The sequence below is a fragment of the Crinia signifera genome, chromosome 8, assembly GCF_055691185.1.
Source record: "Crinia signifera chromosome 8, ASM5569118v1, whole genome shotgun sequence".
Taxonomy (NCBI): Eukaryota; Metazoa; Chordata; class Amphibia; order Anura; family Myobatrachidae; genus Crinia; species Crinia signifera.
In genome coordinates, this window is record NC_139224.1 from 147,135,650 (window position 1) to 147,154,729 (window position 19,080).

Sequence of the window (19,080 nt, forward strand, 5' to 3'; positions counted from 1 at the left end):
TAAACTATTCCACACGCATCAGAACGATGTCATTCCAAAGTGAAACCTGGACAGTATTACTTGGCAAACAAGGAAAATCCATCCTCAATTGCTAAAACCAACTCTCATTTGCAAAGACAAATTATTTGGGTGGTCTTGTGCGGGGTTTAAAACAAGATTACAAGCAAAGCATCTTCTGCACAACAAAAGCCTGAGTTTCTGAAAACATCCCAGAGCGAAAAGTTTACAGGGAGATGTTTTGTGTCAGCAGCGTCCTGAGCAGAACGGGAATAATTTAATTACAGCCAGACAACAGAACACAGTTAAACCAGAAAACCTTAATGCTGCAGAAGGAAGGAAATCATAGAGAAAGGTAAATATCTAAAGGCCCCAATACATTCGTGACACATTGCACAATTTCCTGGTCCCTTGATGGCCGGGAAATCAGGAACATTCAACAAATTCAAAAATCATGATACCCCGATCATGACCCAATCGGTGGATTTTTAAAATGAGATTTTCCCATTCTGCAAATTGTCGGATTACTGTTGGGACATTGAATCGGGGAAACGGGGCATAGATGTACGATACTAAGGGGGTTTATTTATTATTGGTGGCAGTAGGTGCCAGAAAAACAATTTCTTAATGCTACATATCTAGACGTTAATTTATTTTGGGGATTCCTCTTTGTCAATGTTCTACCCAAAGGAACAGAGCAACTAATCTCAAAAGAATGGGAACTTTGCTATTGAGGACAAGTTTTGGAAAAGTCAAGCATTTCGAAGCTTCGACCACGGCGGACGTCGATACAGATTCGATATCGACAGCCGCCGGGACCCAGCGAGTGCCAGCATCGACCAAGAAGGAGGGAGAGAAGGATGGTGCGAGGATGGCATACGGGGGGTATGGAGGGGGGATGCTGCATTGAGCAGCATTGCACTGCCTTTGATCTGGGAGAAAGAAGCAAAAATAGACTTGCCCGGCAGATTTATCAAATATTAAAAAAAAATTTTTAAAAAGAGAATAAAGGTGCCCACACATGGATAGATTTTATGTAGCCGCACGGATGGTGTAATGGTTAGTATTGCTGCCTCACAGCACCAAGGTCGTGGGTTCGAATCCCACCATGGCCCTAACTGTGCAGAGTTTGTATATTCTCCCCGTACTTGCGTGGGTTTTCTCCGGGTACTCCGGTTTCCTCCCACAATCCAAAAATATACTGGTAGGTTAATTGGCTCCCAACAAAATTAATCCTAGAATGTCTGTGTGTGCGTGTACATGTGGTAGGGAATATAGATTGTAAGCTCCACTGGGGCAGGGACTGATGTGAATGTTCAAATGTTCACTGTACAACATTGCGGAATATGTGTGCGCTATATAAATAACTGGTAATAAATAATAAATAAATGTACAACCTAATCTCTTATACAATTCCCCTTGAAATCCATTGGTGATGAGCAGTGTCTCATTGGCAGCTATAACCTGACCGGTGACAAATGGTGTGTCCCTAGCTAGACACACACCGCTCATCTCATTGGCAGCTATAACCTGAGCAGTGACAAGCGTTGTGTCCCTAGCTAGACACACGGCTTGTCCCATTAACAGCTATAACCCAAGCGGTGATGAGTGGTGTGTCCCTAGCTAGACACACCGCTCGTCTCATTGGCAGCTATAACCCGAGGGATGATGAGTGGTGTGTCCCTAGCTAGACACACCACTCATCTCATTGGTAGCTGTAACCCGAGCAGTGTGACCCTAGCTAGACACACCCCTCATCCCATTGGCAGCTATAACTTGAGTGGTTATAAGCGGTGTGTTCCTAGCTAGACACACCACTCGTCCCATTGGCAGCTATTACTCGAGTGGTGATGAGCAGTATGCCCCTAGCTAGACACATCTCTCATCCCATTGGCAGCTATAACTTGAGTGGTGATGAGCGGTGTGTTCCTAGCAAGATAGAAGCCTCTACACACTGAGCACAATGGGCCAGATTTAGTACTGCATGCTAAGCAGTGGTAGTTCGCTTAACACCACATGCTGCTCTGACGAATGGTACCCCCTTTCCCCCCCGCTGCCAAATCCCCTCGGTGCCAACTGAGGCAATGTAGTCGTTTATCCGCTACATTGGTGGATATTGATAAATTGGCCCAGAAAGAGGTGAACGATCAACATTTTTTAGAGGATTAGCTCACCATGGAGAAATGTAAGTGGGTAGAATGAAGTACAGTCATATATTATAATAGGTTACAGGATATGACTAATAAAACAATACAACGGAGATTATCTTTAATTTGAAACTTGCAAATATTTATTTAGTAAAACCGTCTGAAAAAGCAAAATAAATGTTGCCTAATACCATTTTCACATCGTTATTACTGGGTTTAGCCATTACAGACAGGGTGAACCGGGTTTAATCCTATTTATAACTAGAGATGAGTGAGTTTGGTTTTACTTGGATTTCCTTGGTGCTTATCGACAAATTATCGCAATTTCTGATTTCCTGAGTCATGTGTTTTGGGTAGCCAATAAGATCTCACTTTGAGATCTGAGTAAATCCGAGTAAAACCGAAACTCATCTCTACTTATAACCCAGGTCGAATTGCTGAGTTGACCGACCCGGGTTATTCAGTGTGGCGCTTTCACACCGTACCTCGACCCGGGTCGACCATGCACCAACCCGATAATAACCCGGGATTTTAGTCCGATGTGAAAGTGGTATAATTAACTCTTGTCTACATAATGCTACTACGACTGTGTATCCAGGACAAACAGGGCCGGCGCCACCACTAGGCAGCTCTAGGCATTTGCCTAGGGCGCCGGCACCTGGAGGGCGGCAGGGCAGTTCGCCCCTCACCCCCAGCACTGTGGTACCTGTGTAAAAAAAACTTCCGTCCCCGGCGTCCCTTCTGAGTGCTGGTGTAGGGGTGTCCGTGCCGCCGGGGATGCCTGCGGCGCTGTTATTGTGTATAAGCTTGTCGCGCCCGGCGGGGTCCCTACAGTGAATAGAAAATAACTAGCGCTATGCGCGCAGTGTTATTTTCGGTACTCTTTACCTAGAACGGCGCCCACGATGTCCATCGCGGTCATCGGGGGTAAAAAATCGCGGGCATCGCATGCACTAAAAAAACGGGTGCGACGCGATGCCCGCGATTTTCCCATAGGGATCAATGTTAAAAGTGTGATTGGACGCGATTTTAGTGTTAAATGCCTCAATGCCCGCGATTTTTCCATAGGAAACAATGTTAAATGGGCCACAGAGCCCTAATAGTCCCCCTGAAGTCTTAAATGGCCCCACAATTTTTAACGCCACCCCACGATCAACGTGAACCCGAAGCGTGGCGAGCGCAGCGAGCCCGCGAGGGGCGGCGGTACGCGTCCTCCAACCTTTTCATACCCCCACTATCCACGTCGCCGTGGAGTTGAGAAAAGAATAGTGTGGCGAGCGCAGCGAGCCACCGAGCCCGAAGCGTGGCGAGCGCAGCGGATACCTGTGAAGCCCGCGAAGGGACGCGTTTACCTGTGAAGGTATCCGTGTCCGCTCGCCACGCTTCGGGCTTGGTGGCTCGCTGCGCTCGCCACACTATTCTATTCTAAACTCCACGCCGACGTGGATAGTGGGGATATGAAAAGGTCGGAGGACGCGTACCGCCGCCCCTCGCGGGCTCGCTGCGCTCGCCACGCTTCGGGTTGACGTTGATCGTGGGGTGGCGTTAACAGTTGTGGGGGCCATTTCTGACTTTAGGGTGACTATTTGGGCTCTGTGGCCCATTTAACATTGTTTCCTATGGAAAAATCGCGGCCATTGAGCCATTGAACACTAAAATCGCGTCCAATCACACTTTTAACATTGATCCCTATGGGAAATCGTAGCTATCGCATCGCACCCGTTTTTTAGTGCATGCGATGGTCGCCGTTCTAGGTAAAGAGTACCTTATTTTCTATTCACTGTAGGGACCCCGCCGGGCGCGACAAGCTTATACACAATAACAGCGCCGCAGGCGCCCCAGGCGGCACAGACACCCCTACACCAGCACTCAGAAGGGACGCCGGGGACGGAAGTTTTTTTTACACAGGTACCAACCTTCCCCCCCCCCCCCCAGCTGTCATGGCGCAACAACAGAAAACTAACTGCACATGTAAATGCTGGGTCTTCTGGGTCACAGAACAGAGGATTCTGCATGTGATACCCCCCTTAATGGTTCCTAAACTCAGCCTTAAGGCACTCTAATAAACCAGGATTTAAGCATATCCATATTTAAGCACAGGTGACTTCATTTATATCTCATTCATTTGTATTTAACCATCTGTGCTCAAGTATGGATAGCCTTAAAACCTGTTCTGGTGTCTTGAGGTCTGTGTTAGGGAAACCCTATCTCCTATATATTTGGCTACATCTGTCACTCAAAGTGGGTGTCTGTGTCTATAACGCTCTGTTCCTGGACTTTCCTCTTAATGTGTGATTGCCTTCATCTGTGCTGAACACCTTTCTGAGAAATTAACCTGTTTAAAACAGGTGATGGCAATCATACATTAAGGGGAAGTCTAGAAACAGAGCATTGTGTCCCTCCTGGAGAGGGTCATGTTGGGAGGTATGTGACAGAGAACCAGCCCAGTGAGCCCACAGACAGTGCCAGACACCCACTGCCTTCCCATGTTGCCCAGCACTGCTAATCCACAGCCACCAGGTGAGCGCCCCCCTCCCGCGATTTGCGGCAAAACCTCCCCCCCCCGCGCGCCCCCCCCCTCCCGCGATTCGCGGCAAAACACCCGCTCCCCCGCGCCCCCCCCCTACCGCGATTCGCAGCAAAAACACCCCCGCGACCCCCCTCCCGCGATTCGCTGCCAAAAGAACCCCCCCACGACCCCTCCCGCAATTCGCGGCATAACCACCACCCCGCGACCCCCCCTCCCACGAATCGCGGCAAACCCTCCCCCGTGACCCCCCCCCCGATTCGCGGAACCCCCCCCCCCCCCCGCGACCTCCCTCCCGCGATTCGCGGCAAAAAGAACCCCCCCCCCGCGACCCCCCCTTGCACGATTGGCGGCACCCCCCCTGCGACCCCCCTCCCGCCCCGCAATTCGCAGCAGCCCCAGGATTAAATGGCACATGCAAAACACTGACATGGCTATGGTCGACAATGAAAAAGGTTGACATGAGTTTTTGAAGATTTATTTTAAATTTTTTTAATTTTTTCATATTCATTGTCATGTGTCGACATGGACACCAATGAAGTGGCACACTTATGTCAACATTTACATGTGTTGACCTTTCTGTGTTGATTTTTTCTTGTGGCGATTCGCGTCACACCCCCCGCAACCCCCCCTCCCGCGATTCGCGGCACCCCCCGTGACCCCCTACCTCCCGCAATTCGCGGCAACCCCCCACCGGAACCCCTGTGAACCCCGCCCTCCCGCGATTCGCGGCAACCACCCCCGCGACCCCCCCTCCCGCAATTCGCGGCACCCCCCCCCGTGATTCGCGGCAGCTCCAGAATTAAATTGCACATGGAAAACACTGACATGGCTATGGTCGACAATGAAAAAGGTTGACATGAGTTTTTGAAGTTTTTTGGTCATTTTTTGAATATTTTCATATTCATTCTCATGTGTCGACATGGACACCAATGAAGTGCCACACTTATGTCAACATTTACATGTGTTGACCTTTCTGTGTTGATTTTTTTCTTGTGGCGATTCGCGTCACACCCCCCGCAACCCCCCCTCCGGCGATTCGCGGCACCCCGGCGACCCCCCGCGACCCCCCCCCCTCCCGCAATTCGCGGCAACCCCCCACCGGAACCCCCATGAACCCCGCTCTCCCGCGATTCGCGGCACCCACCCCCCGCAACCCCCCCTCCCGCAAATCGCGGCACCCCCCGCGATTCGGGGCAGCCCCAGGATTAAATGGCACATGCAAAACACTGGCACGGCTATGGTCGACAATGAAAAAGGTTGACATGAGTTTTTGAAGATTTATTTCATTTTTTGAATGTTTTCATATTCATTGTCATGTGTCAACATGGACACCAATGAAGTGGCACACTTATGTCAACATTTACATGTGTTGACCTTTCTGTGTTGATTTTTTCTTGTGGCGATTCGCGTCACACCCCCCCGCAACCCCCCCTCCCGCTATTCGCGGCACCCCCCGTGACCCCCCACCTCCCGCAATTCGCGGCAACCCCCCACCGGAACCCCTGTGAACCCCGCCCTCCCGCGATTCGCGGCACCCAACCCCGCGACCCCCCCCTCCCGCAATTCGCGGCACCCCCCGTGATTCGCGGCAGCTCCAGAATTAAATTGCACATGGAAAACACTGACATGGCTATGGTCGACAATGAAAAAGGTTGACATGAGTTTTTGAAGTTTTTTTTTTCATTTTTTGAATATTTTCATATTCATTCTCATGTGTCGACATGGACACCAATGAAGTGCCACACTTATGTCAACATTTACATGTGTTGACCTTTCTGTGTTGATTTTTTCTTGTGGCGATTTGCGTCACCCCCCCCCCCCCACAACCCCCACTCCCGCGATTCACGGCACACACACACACACACCTCCCCCGCGATTCTCGGCACCCCACCCCGTAACCCCCCCTCCCGTGATTCACGGCACACCCCCGCGACCCCCCCTCCCATGATTCGCCGCAACCCCCGCCCCGTAACCCCCCCCTCCCGCGATTCGCGGCACCCACCCACGCGACCCCCCCTCCCGCAATTCGCGGCAGCCCCCCCCGATTAAATTGCACATGGAAAACACTGACATGGCTATGGTCGACAATGAAAAAGGTTGACATGAGTTTTTTAAGTTTTTTTTTTCATTTTTTGAATGTTTTCATATTCATTCTCATGTGTCGACATGGACACCAATGAAGTGCCACACTTATGTCAACATTTACATGTGTTGACCTTTCTGTGTTGATTTTTTCTTGTGGCGATTCGCGTCACACCCCCCACCCCCCCGCAACCCCCACTCCCGCGATTCACGGCACACACACACACCCCCGCGATTCTCGGCACCCCACCCCTGACCCCCCCTCCCGTGATTCACGGCACACCCCCCGCGACCCCCCCTACCATGATTCGCCGCAACCCCCGCCCCCGTAACCCCCCTCCCGCGATTTGCGGCAACCCACCCCGCGACCCCCCTCCCGCGATTCTCTGCAATCCCTCCCCTCCCGCGATTCGCAGCATCCACCCCCCCCACAACCCCCCCTCCTGCAATTCGCGGCACCCCCCGCGACCCCCCCTCCTGCAATTCGCGGCACCCTCCGCGACCCCCCCTCCCGCGATTCGCGGACACCTAAGTTGCAATACAGGGCATCTTTCATACAATTCTAACCATATTTCTCATATACAAACGTTCACAAATTAAGGGGGCGCAGCCCCTTACGACGGTGTGAAGAGCGCCCGTAGGGCGCGATGAATCACCTAGTGTTAATAAAAAAGCCTTTGTTTAACTTCCGTACACGGATAGTATATGGGGCCTCATTCAGGAAGGCTCGCTAAGCAGCGCCCGGATATAAAAGTCAGTCTAGACTGACTTTTATTTCCATTGATGTTCACCGAAGAGGGGTTGGGCGCTGATGCTGATGATCAGCCACCCGCGTCCAACAGGCATCAACCCACCCGTGTTCCCAGAGTTTTCATGGGGACGGCCAAAAAATGCTGGGTGTTACCCTGGTCTGGCCTGATGTCCACCCCAGCCCGCCCCCTCTGGAGCGAACGGCTCATGAATCCATTCGCTCCTGGGGTCTGCACATGCACAGACACCCCCGCCATTGTAACGGAGCCAAATTTACCCCATTCTAAGTGACAACGCGTTCTCTCTGTGCTGCACTGTATTTTTCAGCCGGCGAATCGTCTGTCTGTCAAAGCGCAGCCCGCAAAGCGTCAGGTCTAGTATACAGAGGGGCAGTGCTGATCAGTATCAGTGCAGAGCTCCTACTCTACGTCTTAGGGCGGGATGTACTAAAGGGAAAATGCGGTAAAACAGGGGTTCCTGAGAGGGAGTGAGGCCTAATAATGAAATGTGTTCAGCCCCTATCAGTGATTTGCAACATCTACCCTCCAGCAACTCTACTCACATGTGTGTACCGGTATGATTATACACCCATTAAACCATGCCTCCTCCACCCATCGACACAAAAAGAAGTGACCTAGATATATGGCCAGAAACCCTCAAGGAAGATATCTGCTGCAATGGACCGTACCAAAAACATGATGACTACAGTATATGATCAGAATCTAGACACCAGTGGAAAATGTGACTACTAATGGCTTGTAGATATCCCTTTGGGATACGGTCGTATTGTCCACCCGACTTAGGTCAACACGTTGGGTCGACAGGCAACTAGGTCGACGGAGTTCTAGGTCGACATGGATGAAGGTCGACAGGTGTCTAGGTCAACATGGGACAAGGTCGACATGGTTTTAGGTCGACAAGTCGGGTCGGGTCGACAATACGATCCACAGCCATCCCTTTCATATGAAATTATGGAGAGCGATCAAGTAGAGAAGTTGCGCGTATCAACCAACTGGCTTCTGTTATTTTACAGGGTGTGCTAGGAAAATTGGTTTGTATGAGGACTCCACTTAGTAGATGGTGGACATGTCCTATGTCCCAAGTGGTATGCCCATGTTAGGTTTACTCTGGCCAATTTATATATTGCAAGGTACCCATCCTACAAATTAATGGGGGCACTTTTAATGACAACAAGAAAATAAAAATAGCAGCCTCTCTGTAGGTTGGGGACATAATGCTGATATGTTGCAGTTTTACAAACCTGAAAGCTTTTAACAGCTATACCATGTGACTATCATCATCACGCATCACCCCATGTGTAATAAGAGTTAAAATGAGCGCCCGTATTGCTTTATTGGGTAACACGTATTTATATGTATTTCCCGTTACATATTAAGCATAAACATGTGAGTTGGTTGGACTCTCAACAAAATCCTTTGCCATCCAGTGCGGGGGCTGATCAGAACTGGATGACGAGATCGGCCATTTCTCAAATACTTTCCACTGTAAAAAGAAAAACACTGAAACTTCAAAAAAACAACCTCAGTTGAAAGCAATTCCACCAACTGGAAACCATTACGCTCACAGCTGTCTCACTTGATAAATAACCGATATGATGTGAGAGAGTTTTCGAAAATAGTAAAAACACTCAAATGAACAGAACCATTTAAATAGAAAAAGACCATTGAGATTTCTCTGAAGTTAGTCAGATCTGTCAAAAATGCTAAAAATAGGAGACTTGAGGAGTGGTACTGTATAACGCTATGAATACCACATTGCACTGTTCTAATTAATGAGTGACTGCACCTATTGCTTACAATCCAAATTCCCTACTATACATACACACACAGACACACACACGCATGCAAAGAACTAGGGTCCATTTTTGCCAGAAGCCAGTAAAGGCAGCCATAGTTTACTTCAAAGTCTAACTAATGCATGTATAAATTTTGTTAATGTCTAAGTAATGCATGTCTAACTTTTGTTAATGTCTAAGTAATGCATGTCTAACTTTTGACAATGTCTAACTTATGCATGTCTAACTTTTTTCAATGACTAATGCATGTCTAACTTTTGTTATTGTCTAACTAATGCATGTCTAACTTTTGTTATTCTCTAACTAATGCATGTCTAACTTTTGGTGTCGACCTATTGACTGTCTGACTAGACATTGTCTGTGAGCTATACCACACCCCTCTTTCACAGGTACTGTTTACGGTATGGAAACACCAATGTAATGGTTCCCAAACTGTGTGCCGTGGCTCCCTGGGGTGCCTCAGGACACTTGCAGGGGTGCCCCAGGTTGGTGGTCCAGGAACAATTCAAATTATTTATGGTTAATTATTTATAGGCAAAACCAGTGCTGGTGGCTGCGAATCATAACATGTGTACAAACAGAAGCAAATCCTACCCTTTACCACATAACTGAACCTAAGAATCGCATATAAACCCAACCTATTTAATGTTATATATATTCTGTTTTTTTCTGTTTATTTGCCTAGGGTTGCCAAGAAAAAATTCTGGTACTGTAGGGTGCCGTGATTCAAAAAAGATCGGGAACCCCTGGAATAGACCTTTTTAATAAATAAGAAAAAAAAATCACTTGTAAAGTCAACTTCAGCGCTGGTGGCCCAAATGTTGACCACTATCGCCATGGCAATTTATGGCCAAATGTGTTAGTGAGGCATAATTCAATTATATTTAGTTAAACATTGTATGTTTGACCAAATTAAAATACATTTCAAAAGACACAGAAAACAGGATATGAGTCCTTCTGCTAATCTGTAGCAGAGGAAACACTTAGTGCATTCATAGCCTACTATTAGTTCTTTGTCACATGTATTGTTTACATCATGGAAACACCAATGGAATGAATAGGCCATTGAACAAAATGGGAAAATTATCACTAATTTTTAAAATTTAAAACATAGCATGAATTTGAAAGCTATTAGATTGTAGTACATTGTTGTCTATTAATAGAACTGAAAGCACTTTATATTATTGAAGTGAGTATATGCAGCCATTTTGGGCATGCTCAGTTGGAATTGTATGTAATTAATCACTGCACCGATTAGAGTGTTCAGTTTAAATGACCTGACATTCAAATACAGAGAGAGAAACAACGGACTAGGGGCCAGTTTTTGGACAAATAGATATGTTAAATAAAATAAAAATGAATATTAAAAGAGACAGAAAACATGATATGAGTCTTTCTGCTAATCTGTAGCAGAGTTTATTCATAGCTGACTCTACAACCTACTGCTAGTACTTTTTCACAGGTATAGTTTACATCATGGAAAAAAAATTAATGAATGGGCCATTGAAATAAATCGGGAAAGATCAGCCATGTTTTTTTAAATTAATGGAAAGCACTATACATAGCATGAACAATTCATTTTTCTTTTGATGGGGTGATTGGTGTCAATATTGATCTCTGGAAAACTATCATTATTAGATTCGACACCATTGTAATATTATCTGTAGTTCTCCTTGAATATTAAGACTATACATCAAGTATATGTAGGTATTTTGAGACTGTCTGATTTGGCTTCATACAAGTAGATTAAACCACTCACTCTGAGATTTTCTATAGGAAAAAACCCTAACATTTTAGCCAGATTTTTTGATAGTTTATGCTGAAAATGTAAAGCGTCAAATCCGCCATATGGCAAGAAATGAGCTCACCGCAAACTCCCGGTTAGAGTCGTGCCGTCTGGCTTTAAAGAGGAAATTATTTTCCTATGTTAATGAAAAGGTATCGCATTCCATCTCTGTTATGGAGACAGATCTGATTCATACACGGAACTTTACCTTTCACATGCAGTCAGAGGAAATTAAATGTTCAGTTGTAATGGCAACATTTTGCAATTTTAAATGGACTAAGAAACTTTGTGTGACCATAAGATATAATGGATTGTGTGGCCGTAGGATATAATGGATTGTGCAACCATAGGGTATAATGGATTGTGTGGCCGAAGGATATAATGGATTGTGCAACCATAGGGTATAATGGATTGTGTGACTATAGGGTATAATGGATTGTGTGACCATAGGGTATAATGGATTGTGCAACCATAGGGTACAGTATAATGGATTGTGTGACCATAAGGTATAGTGGATTGTGTGACCATAGGGTATAAGGGATTGTGTGACCATAGGGTATAATATATTGTGGGACCATAGGGTATAAGGGATTGTGTGACTATAGGGATTAATGGATTGTGTGACCATAGGATATAATGGATTGTGTGGCCGTAGGATATAATGGATTGTGCAACCATAGGGTATAATGGATTGTGTGACTATAGGGGATAATGGATTGTGTGACCATAGGATATAAGGGATTGTGTGACCATAGGATATAATGGATTGTGTGACCATAGGGTATAAGGGATTGTGGGACCATAGGGTATAATGGTTTGTGTGACTATAGGGGATAATGGATTGTGTGACCATAGGATATAATGGATTGTGTGACCATAGGGTATAAGGGATTGTGGGACCATAGGGTATAAGGAATTGTGTGACTATAGGGGATAATGGATTGTGTGACCATAGGATATAAGGGATTGTGTGACCATAGGGTATAATGGATTGTGCAACCATAGGGTATAATGGATTGTGTGACCATAGGGTATAATGGATTGTGTGACCACAGGGTATAAGGGATTGTGGGACCATAGGGTATAAGGGATTGTAGGACCATAGGGTATAAGGGATTGTGGGACCATAGGGTATAAGGGATTGTGTGACCATAGGGTATAAGAGATTGTGTGAGCATAGGGTATAATGGATTGTGTGTGGTGGATTGTGTGGGGTATAATGGATTGTGTGACCATACGATACAATGGATTGTGTGACCATAGGATATAAGGGATTGTGTGACCATAGGGTATAAGGGATTGTGCGACCAAAGTATATAATGGATTATGTGACCATAGGGTATAATGGATTGTGCGACCAAATACTTCAGAGTTGTTTGTATAGTGCATTCCACAATACTGTATAGGGTATGGTGGAAATAGTAATAAATACATCAAGGTGCAATTTTATTACTATTATTATAATTAGTCTTATTATTATTATTATTATTGCTATTTATACAGTGCATATTTCCGCCATGCATTACATAGAATATTTGAAGTCACATCAGTTCTAGGACCTCCCCTTCATTAAGTGAAACATTCACATTGGTTGATACACTGCTGTGTTTAGCTACACATGCAGTACACCACACATGTAGAATGAGACTGAGTGCACATTAGTTCTTTCTGTTACGCATTACCTAAAATGCCGTTAAATACATACTTTTCTGCAGAAATGTAACAGGAAAGTGCAGAGTGCACCTCATTATAACTACAAGATCTCCGAAATAATAAAGTTTTACTCCATACAGAGAAAGGCCATTTCTTTATAATCTCATCCTGTGAAGCAAAATCTGTGATTGTAAAAGTACACAATCATGAACCTAAATCCTAAAACCACAAGGAACACCAAATTCCACCCATCCGACATGTGTTACCTAATGTCACAGCAACTACTGTCCCTCAACTTAAACCACCTCACAGCCTCTTTTCTTCACTCCACCAAGGCTCTCACAGCTGGTCACATGAACCAACTCAATCACTGCTTATTAGAGTGCAATATCATCTGCCTATTCTCCAAGCTACCTTTAAATATATCCTGCCAGTTCTCCAAAAATACATCTCTATATCTTCTGCCATGTCTTCTCAATACCTACTGTCTGTACGATAATGCTCACTTACCAGCAGCTATTGCCTCCACCAGCATTATTCACATGCATAATACAGAATCACTTCCTTCCGAAACAATGCTGCCTCATAGATTCTCATACTGTAGTGTCATCTAACTTGCCTCAAAGCATATTCATAGTATCATCTATGTCTCCAAAAAATGATTCTCCCAGTAGATTATGGTATAATTAATGTGTCCATCTTTTTTGTCTCATAGTATGTCATAGTAGCATCAAAGTTTCCACCAATCCTGTCTCTCAGCATGTCATGGTAACATCATCTTTCCACCAACTCTCTCTAATAACAGCATGCCACATAGTATCATCTCTCCTTCTACCATTCCTGTATTAGAGCATATCATAGTAACATTATTTCCACCAATTCTGCCTCAACACATAATAGTATCATCATCGTTCTACCGATCCTGCCTCACAACATGTCATAGTATCAACACTCCTTCTACCTATCCTGTTTCAGAGCATGTTACAGTATCATCATCTTTTAAGCAATCCTGTCTCACAGGATGTCACAGTATCATCAACTTTCCGCCAACTCTCTCTAACTGCATGCCACATAGTATCATCACTCCTTTTACCAATCCTGCCTCAGAGCAAATCATAGTATCATTCTTTCTACCAAATCTGCCTCAACACGCCATAGAATCATCATCTTTCTACCAATTCTGCCTCACAGCATGTCATAGTATTACCACTCCTTCTAACAATCCTGTTTCAGTAAATGTCATAGTATCATCATCATCTTTTCAGCAATACTGTCTCACTGGATGTCATAGTATCATCATCCTTCCATCAATCCTGCCTCACAGCATGTCATAGTATCATCATCTTTTCAGCAATACTGTCATACTGGATGTCATAGTATCATCATCCTTCTATCAATCCTGCCTCACAGCATGTCATAGTATCATCCTCTTTCCACCAATCCTGTTTCACAGCATATCATATTATCATCATCATCATCATCATCTTTTCACCAATCCTGTCTCACAGCATATCATAGTATCATCATCAGCCTCCTCTTTCCACCAATCCTGTCTCACAGCATGTCATAGTATCATCATCATCATCTTTCCACCAACCCTGTCTAACAGCATGTCATAGTATCATCATCATCTTTCCACCTATCCTGTCTAACAGCATGTCATAGTATCATCATCTTTCCACCAATCCTGAATGACAGCATGTCATAGTATCATCATCATCATCATCATCATCTTTCCACCTATCCTGTCTCACAGCATGTCATAGTATCATCATCATTCCTGTCTCACAGCATGTCATATTATCATCATCATCATCTTTCCACCAATCCTGTCTCACAGCATGTCACAGTATCATAGATCTCCTCTTCAATAACGTTTCTATAGCCTAAATTAAAGATGAACAATTCATCTCTGCCTTGGTATAATTTCCTAAAATAGCAGTTGCATTCTAAAAATCTACACAAAGGAATATGCCGAGGGCTACATGGAATTCCAATCATTAATGATACCCGAATTCTGTGGCCATTTCACATTAAAGGCACGAAGGATAATTACAAACCTGTCATCCAAGCGGACCCAAAGGTCATTAAACTGCCGCCTACGCTGGTTTCTGTGGTATTTACGGTGCCAGTTGCTCTGTTTCCCAAATTCTTCCAGCTGGCTAATACTGTCTGGTAGAAGGAGGTGAGGGGGCAGGAGCTCGTCATCTGAATCGTCCAGGAAAGATGATGTGGAGGGCATGTGGTCAAAGTACCTCAATGAAGGGGCATCCGTCACCAGCTCATCAGCTGCGTTTGTGCTGAAAACAAATACAATAAAACCAAAAAATCAATATTTGAAAGAGGCGATTCTACCAACTGCGTTATATGCTCGCTTAGAAAATAAACATATCATGTTACTGTTTACACTATATAAACACAATTGGGTTTATTTACTTAGGTGATGGTTCTATTTCAGATGGGATGTTGCTAGGGTAACCACTCAGAATCGACTTTTTATTTATTTAACCTCTTCTACAAGATAATAGATATCATCTGATTGGTTGCCCAAAGCAACATCCCATCTAAAGTAGAACCAACCCCAATGAACCGTAAAAAAAAATGTTCCCATTTTCTGCAATAAGTCGCTTTTCATAGTAGAGTACTTGTATGAACCCATAATGTAGGGCAAACATTTAACTGTAGAATCATGCGGTCACACTTTCCGTAGATGCACAGGGATTTGAGGTAGCGAGATGTTATGGGATTTCTCCATGACATGAATCACAAAGGCTATGGTTCAGTCTTTCCTCGTGGGCAAACCTGCAAAATGATCGTGCATGCAGTAGAGACACCACATAGGGCATCCTTAGAATATTCTGGGAGCTGAACTTGTTCGTGGTCCAGGAAGCAAGCAAGCAAACGCAAAGCTGCCCAGAGCATCCTAGGCAACTTATCCTTGGTCTGAGCGGCCCCGTCCCTAAACTTGTGGCATCATGACACAACGATAAGCACAAGGTTCCTTTGGGTCTGCATTGCATTGGCCAGCTTCTACAGCGGGCCCTGGTAATTACAGCAGGACGTGATGAAAACCTTGCATACAGTACATTGGTGGAGTAGGTCTCTGTGTGGGTGTTCCGCAGGTGGTGCCGCACAGCTGGGGATTGGTTCCGAGGGGCCTCTGTGCTTTGCTCTGAGGACTAAATATACAGCCAAGGAGCAATCTAGAGTCACATAACTTCATTAACTCCTACAAGCATTAATTTAATTGACTGTTTTGTATAATTTATGTCTGCCACCAAGAGGTCCGTAACGTCAGCACAATTTTATCGATTATGTTCTCTGTCCAAAGTCTGTCTACCAGATGCAAGCACCAAAAAGCCGGCCTGTCAATGTATCACTTGTTCTTACGCAATTACGCATGTGGTCGTGTATGTTTGCAAGGGTAAAAATGAAAATATGAAATGTATTATATGACATATGTCAAGTTTTCAACACTTCACCTTACCGTGTTTATAGGACACAAATCACTCTTTCTTGCCACTTAAAATCATAAAAAATCAAAACATGTTTCTAAAGCCTTACATTAATAGCTTACACTCTGTGCACCTTTAATCTTATGACTAATACAAACCTGATGTGATTCTGTTTATAATTCCCCTTTCAGACTGTTTCTTACTAAATCTTAGATCAAGGTATTAACACCCCTGGCTTAGTCTCATGTCTAACACTCAAGACTGTCAATTCAGTCCCACTCTGCTCTTACATCTATTTCTGCCTAAAGATAATCAATTACATGTGTAAAGAAAAAAATATTAAATTATTGCAATAGGACAGGCTAGTACGATCGCCTTTTATGAATACTAGACCCTAATAATAAATGAGTGCATTACATAAAACATGCTGAAACTAGAAATTAATAACAGATAATGAATATGCCCTTATAAAACCAGAACACTTATATATACATAGAAATACGTGTTAGGTTTTATTTTACATTAAATTCAAAAAGCTCCTGTTGAGCGAAACGCGTTAGTGGACTATCTTGTATCCAAGGTGGACGTGTTCACAACTCAACGCAGTCACAGTCAACTTCTTTTGGGGGCGATTCTCTAAGACAGAAATGCGGTAAAAAAAAACATTATCTGGATTTTTACCGCATTTCTGTATGCTCTAACCCACCTCCGCAGTGTCAGAAGTCTATGGGCTTCTTACCGCAGCGCTGTTTGAAGGATCCATCACGGATCCCTCCCAGCATGCCCTGCGGCCGGCATGTCACTCTGCGCATGGGCAGATGAACTCCCGGGTCACAGACCAAGAAGTCCAGTGCCGGCACCGCATCGCAAGGGACAGGTCTTATCGCAAGAGCTGTCCCTTGCATTAATAACCGCATTATAGAACATATGCCGTTATTAATAATGCGGTGGCCGGCGAAGGGGGGCGAACAGGGCTGTGGATGTTACAACATCCCGCCCTTTGCCTATTATCACTGGGACCTCCGAGAATCTTACGATCATCAGTCACTAAATGGCCAGCCAACATACACAGCGATGCAAATTATAGATGTTACTTCAGTGCTTATTGGTTGCCATGAGCCACTTCTCTTCTGGCTCACTTCTCCTCCCTTATAACTACTTCATAAATCTATGCTCAAGTGCATTGCCAAGCCTATCAAGCTAGTTCGAGGCGCAGATTACATCGCCGTGGCAGCGCATTCCCAACAGCCGGACACTTCCAGCCAGCGGGAGCTACTTACAACTCCACCGTGCAACGGAAGGCTGAGCCATTACACTGTGCTTACAGCACGACTATCAGAGGTCACCATAGAGGTATACACTGCATCCTACCAGCGTGTAGTACAGTACATTGGAATACCCATACCGGGTTAACGGGAATTTCACTATCACAGTGGATATGTTCATAATCAATAACTATTATAATGGATCTAAAGGTGGACTATATACTTTTGCACCTTCAAATTCATATACTCCCATTATATGGATACTATTTTATTTTTTAAATGGCCATTTTAAACAAAAATATATAATACAACACATGCTACATGCTATCTAGTCAATATACTATTTTATTCGTATACAGTATGTCCATTGACATTGCCTCATTTTATACTTATATATATCATTTTGTTCCTCAGGTGGCACCTGGCATTACAGCATAAGACCCTTTTTTCAATAAATAGCAATTATATGATACTAGTTGATTGTTTCTTGGATTCAGATACATATGTTTGAATTAACGCAGGCCGCATTTACCATTTTTTGAAAGTTATTTTCAGCAATAGATTAAATATCTTGAAACCCAACATTGTCCTATTCACTAACTAGACTTCAGCTAGCCATGAACTGAACGATAATCATTTATATAAGTCTATGAAAGTATTGTTCTGAACAATTATCTTTCATTGTATTGACCTGAATGATCATTTGGTTGCCACAATGCTGTCGCTACTGCCATTGCCCATGTTGGCTGATCATCAACTGTATACTACTATGCAGCCTATAGTCAGCATAATGCATTCCTCCTAACTGTCTTGCATTCAGCGGGATAGTCCTGCTGTCCAACCAGAGGGCTGCAGTGTCCTGCAGGGGCTGGGCCAATTAGGGGTGCTGGCGCAACGTAAGGGTGGGAGACCACACTACTGCCAAACACACCAACTCTTTGCCCTCCCACAAATGCAGACATACATGTGCACATGTACGATAACCTAGATGTCTGAACTGTGCGCAACAGCAGCAAACGCTATCAGCTCAATGCCATGATCTGGCGAGATTTCACTAACTACATGGATGAGCTCGACAGCTGTTGCTAATGAAATCGAAGCCACCAGAGGGGGATGCTCTTATACAAATTGCACTTTGTGGGGGCCCCTCATGTGGGTCAGGCCCTGCACAAGGGGGAAACATTGGGTGTGGAGACACAGTCACTGCTGCGCTGCATCTATTCACAGGGAGCAGGGAGAGCCTGGGTGCCTTGGGGCGTGCCGTGAACCTCCACCCCTTTATTGGCAGCGACACTCTTGTTGTTCGTGCAAAGTCCCGAATGTGGAAAGTTTGTTGTACTGTATGCAGACAGCAGTGTCTTCATTTAGTACTTTGTATATAGTAAATACATGAATGAAGCCACAAAAGAAGAAATGCAATCAATAAAAATGTGCTCATTGGATGTTATAAGAAACATTTGCTGTTCATAGATTTAAGCATAGTCAAGGCTTCAAAAACATTACCCATTGTTTGATTTTTTTGCAAAATTTATTATACCCGTCATTCATTCTCTTGAAGACTTGCAAGAAGTAATTCAAAAAATGTAGAAAGTCATTAAG

The 19,080-nt window shown here is 44.6% G+C and overlaps 1 protein-coding gene across 2 annotated transcripts in view; it reads right to left on the reverse strand.

Annotated features, from left to right (window-relative positions):
- The window catches only part of TRABD2B (TraB domain containing 2B), a 245,516-nt gene that overhangs the window by 20,313 nt on the left and 206,123 nt on the right, over positions 1-19,080 (reverse strand). For both annotated transcript variants that reach the window (XM_083157356.1, XM_083157355.1), the window contains one exon: positions 14,822-15,061. In XM_083157356.1, coding sequence (XP_083013482.1) covers positions 14,822-15,061 — 240 coding nt within the window. The remainder of the gene's footprint in view (positions 1-14,821; positions 15,062-19,080) is intronic.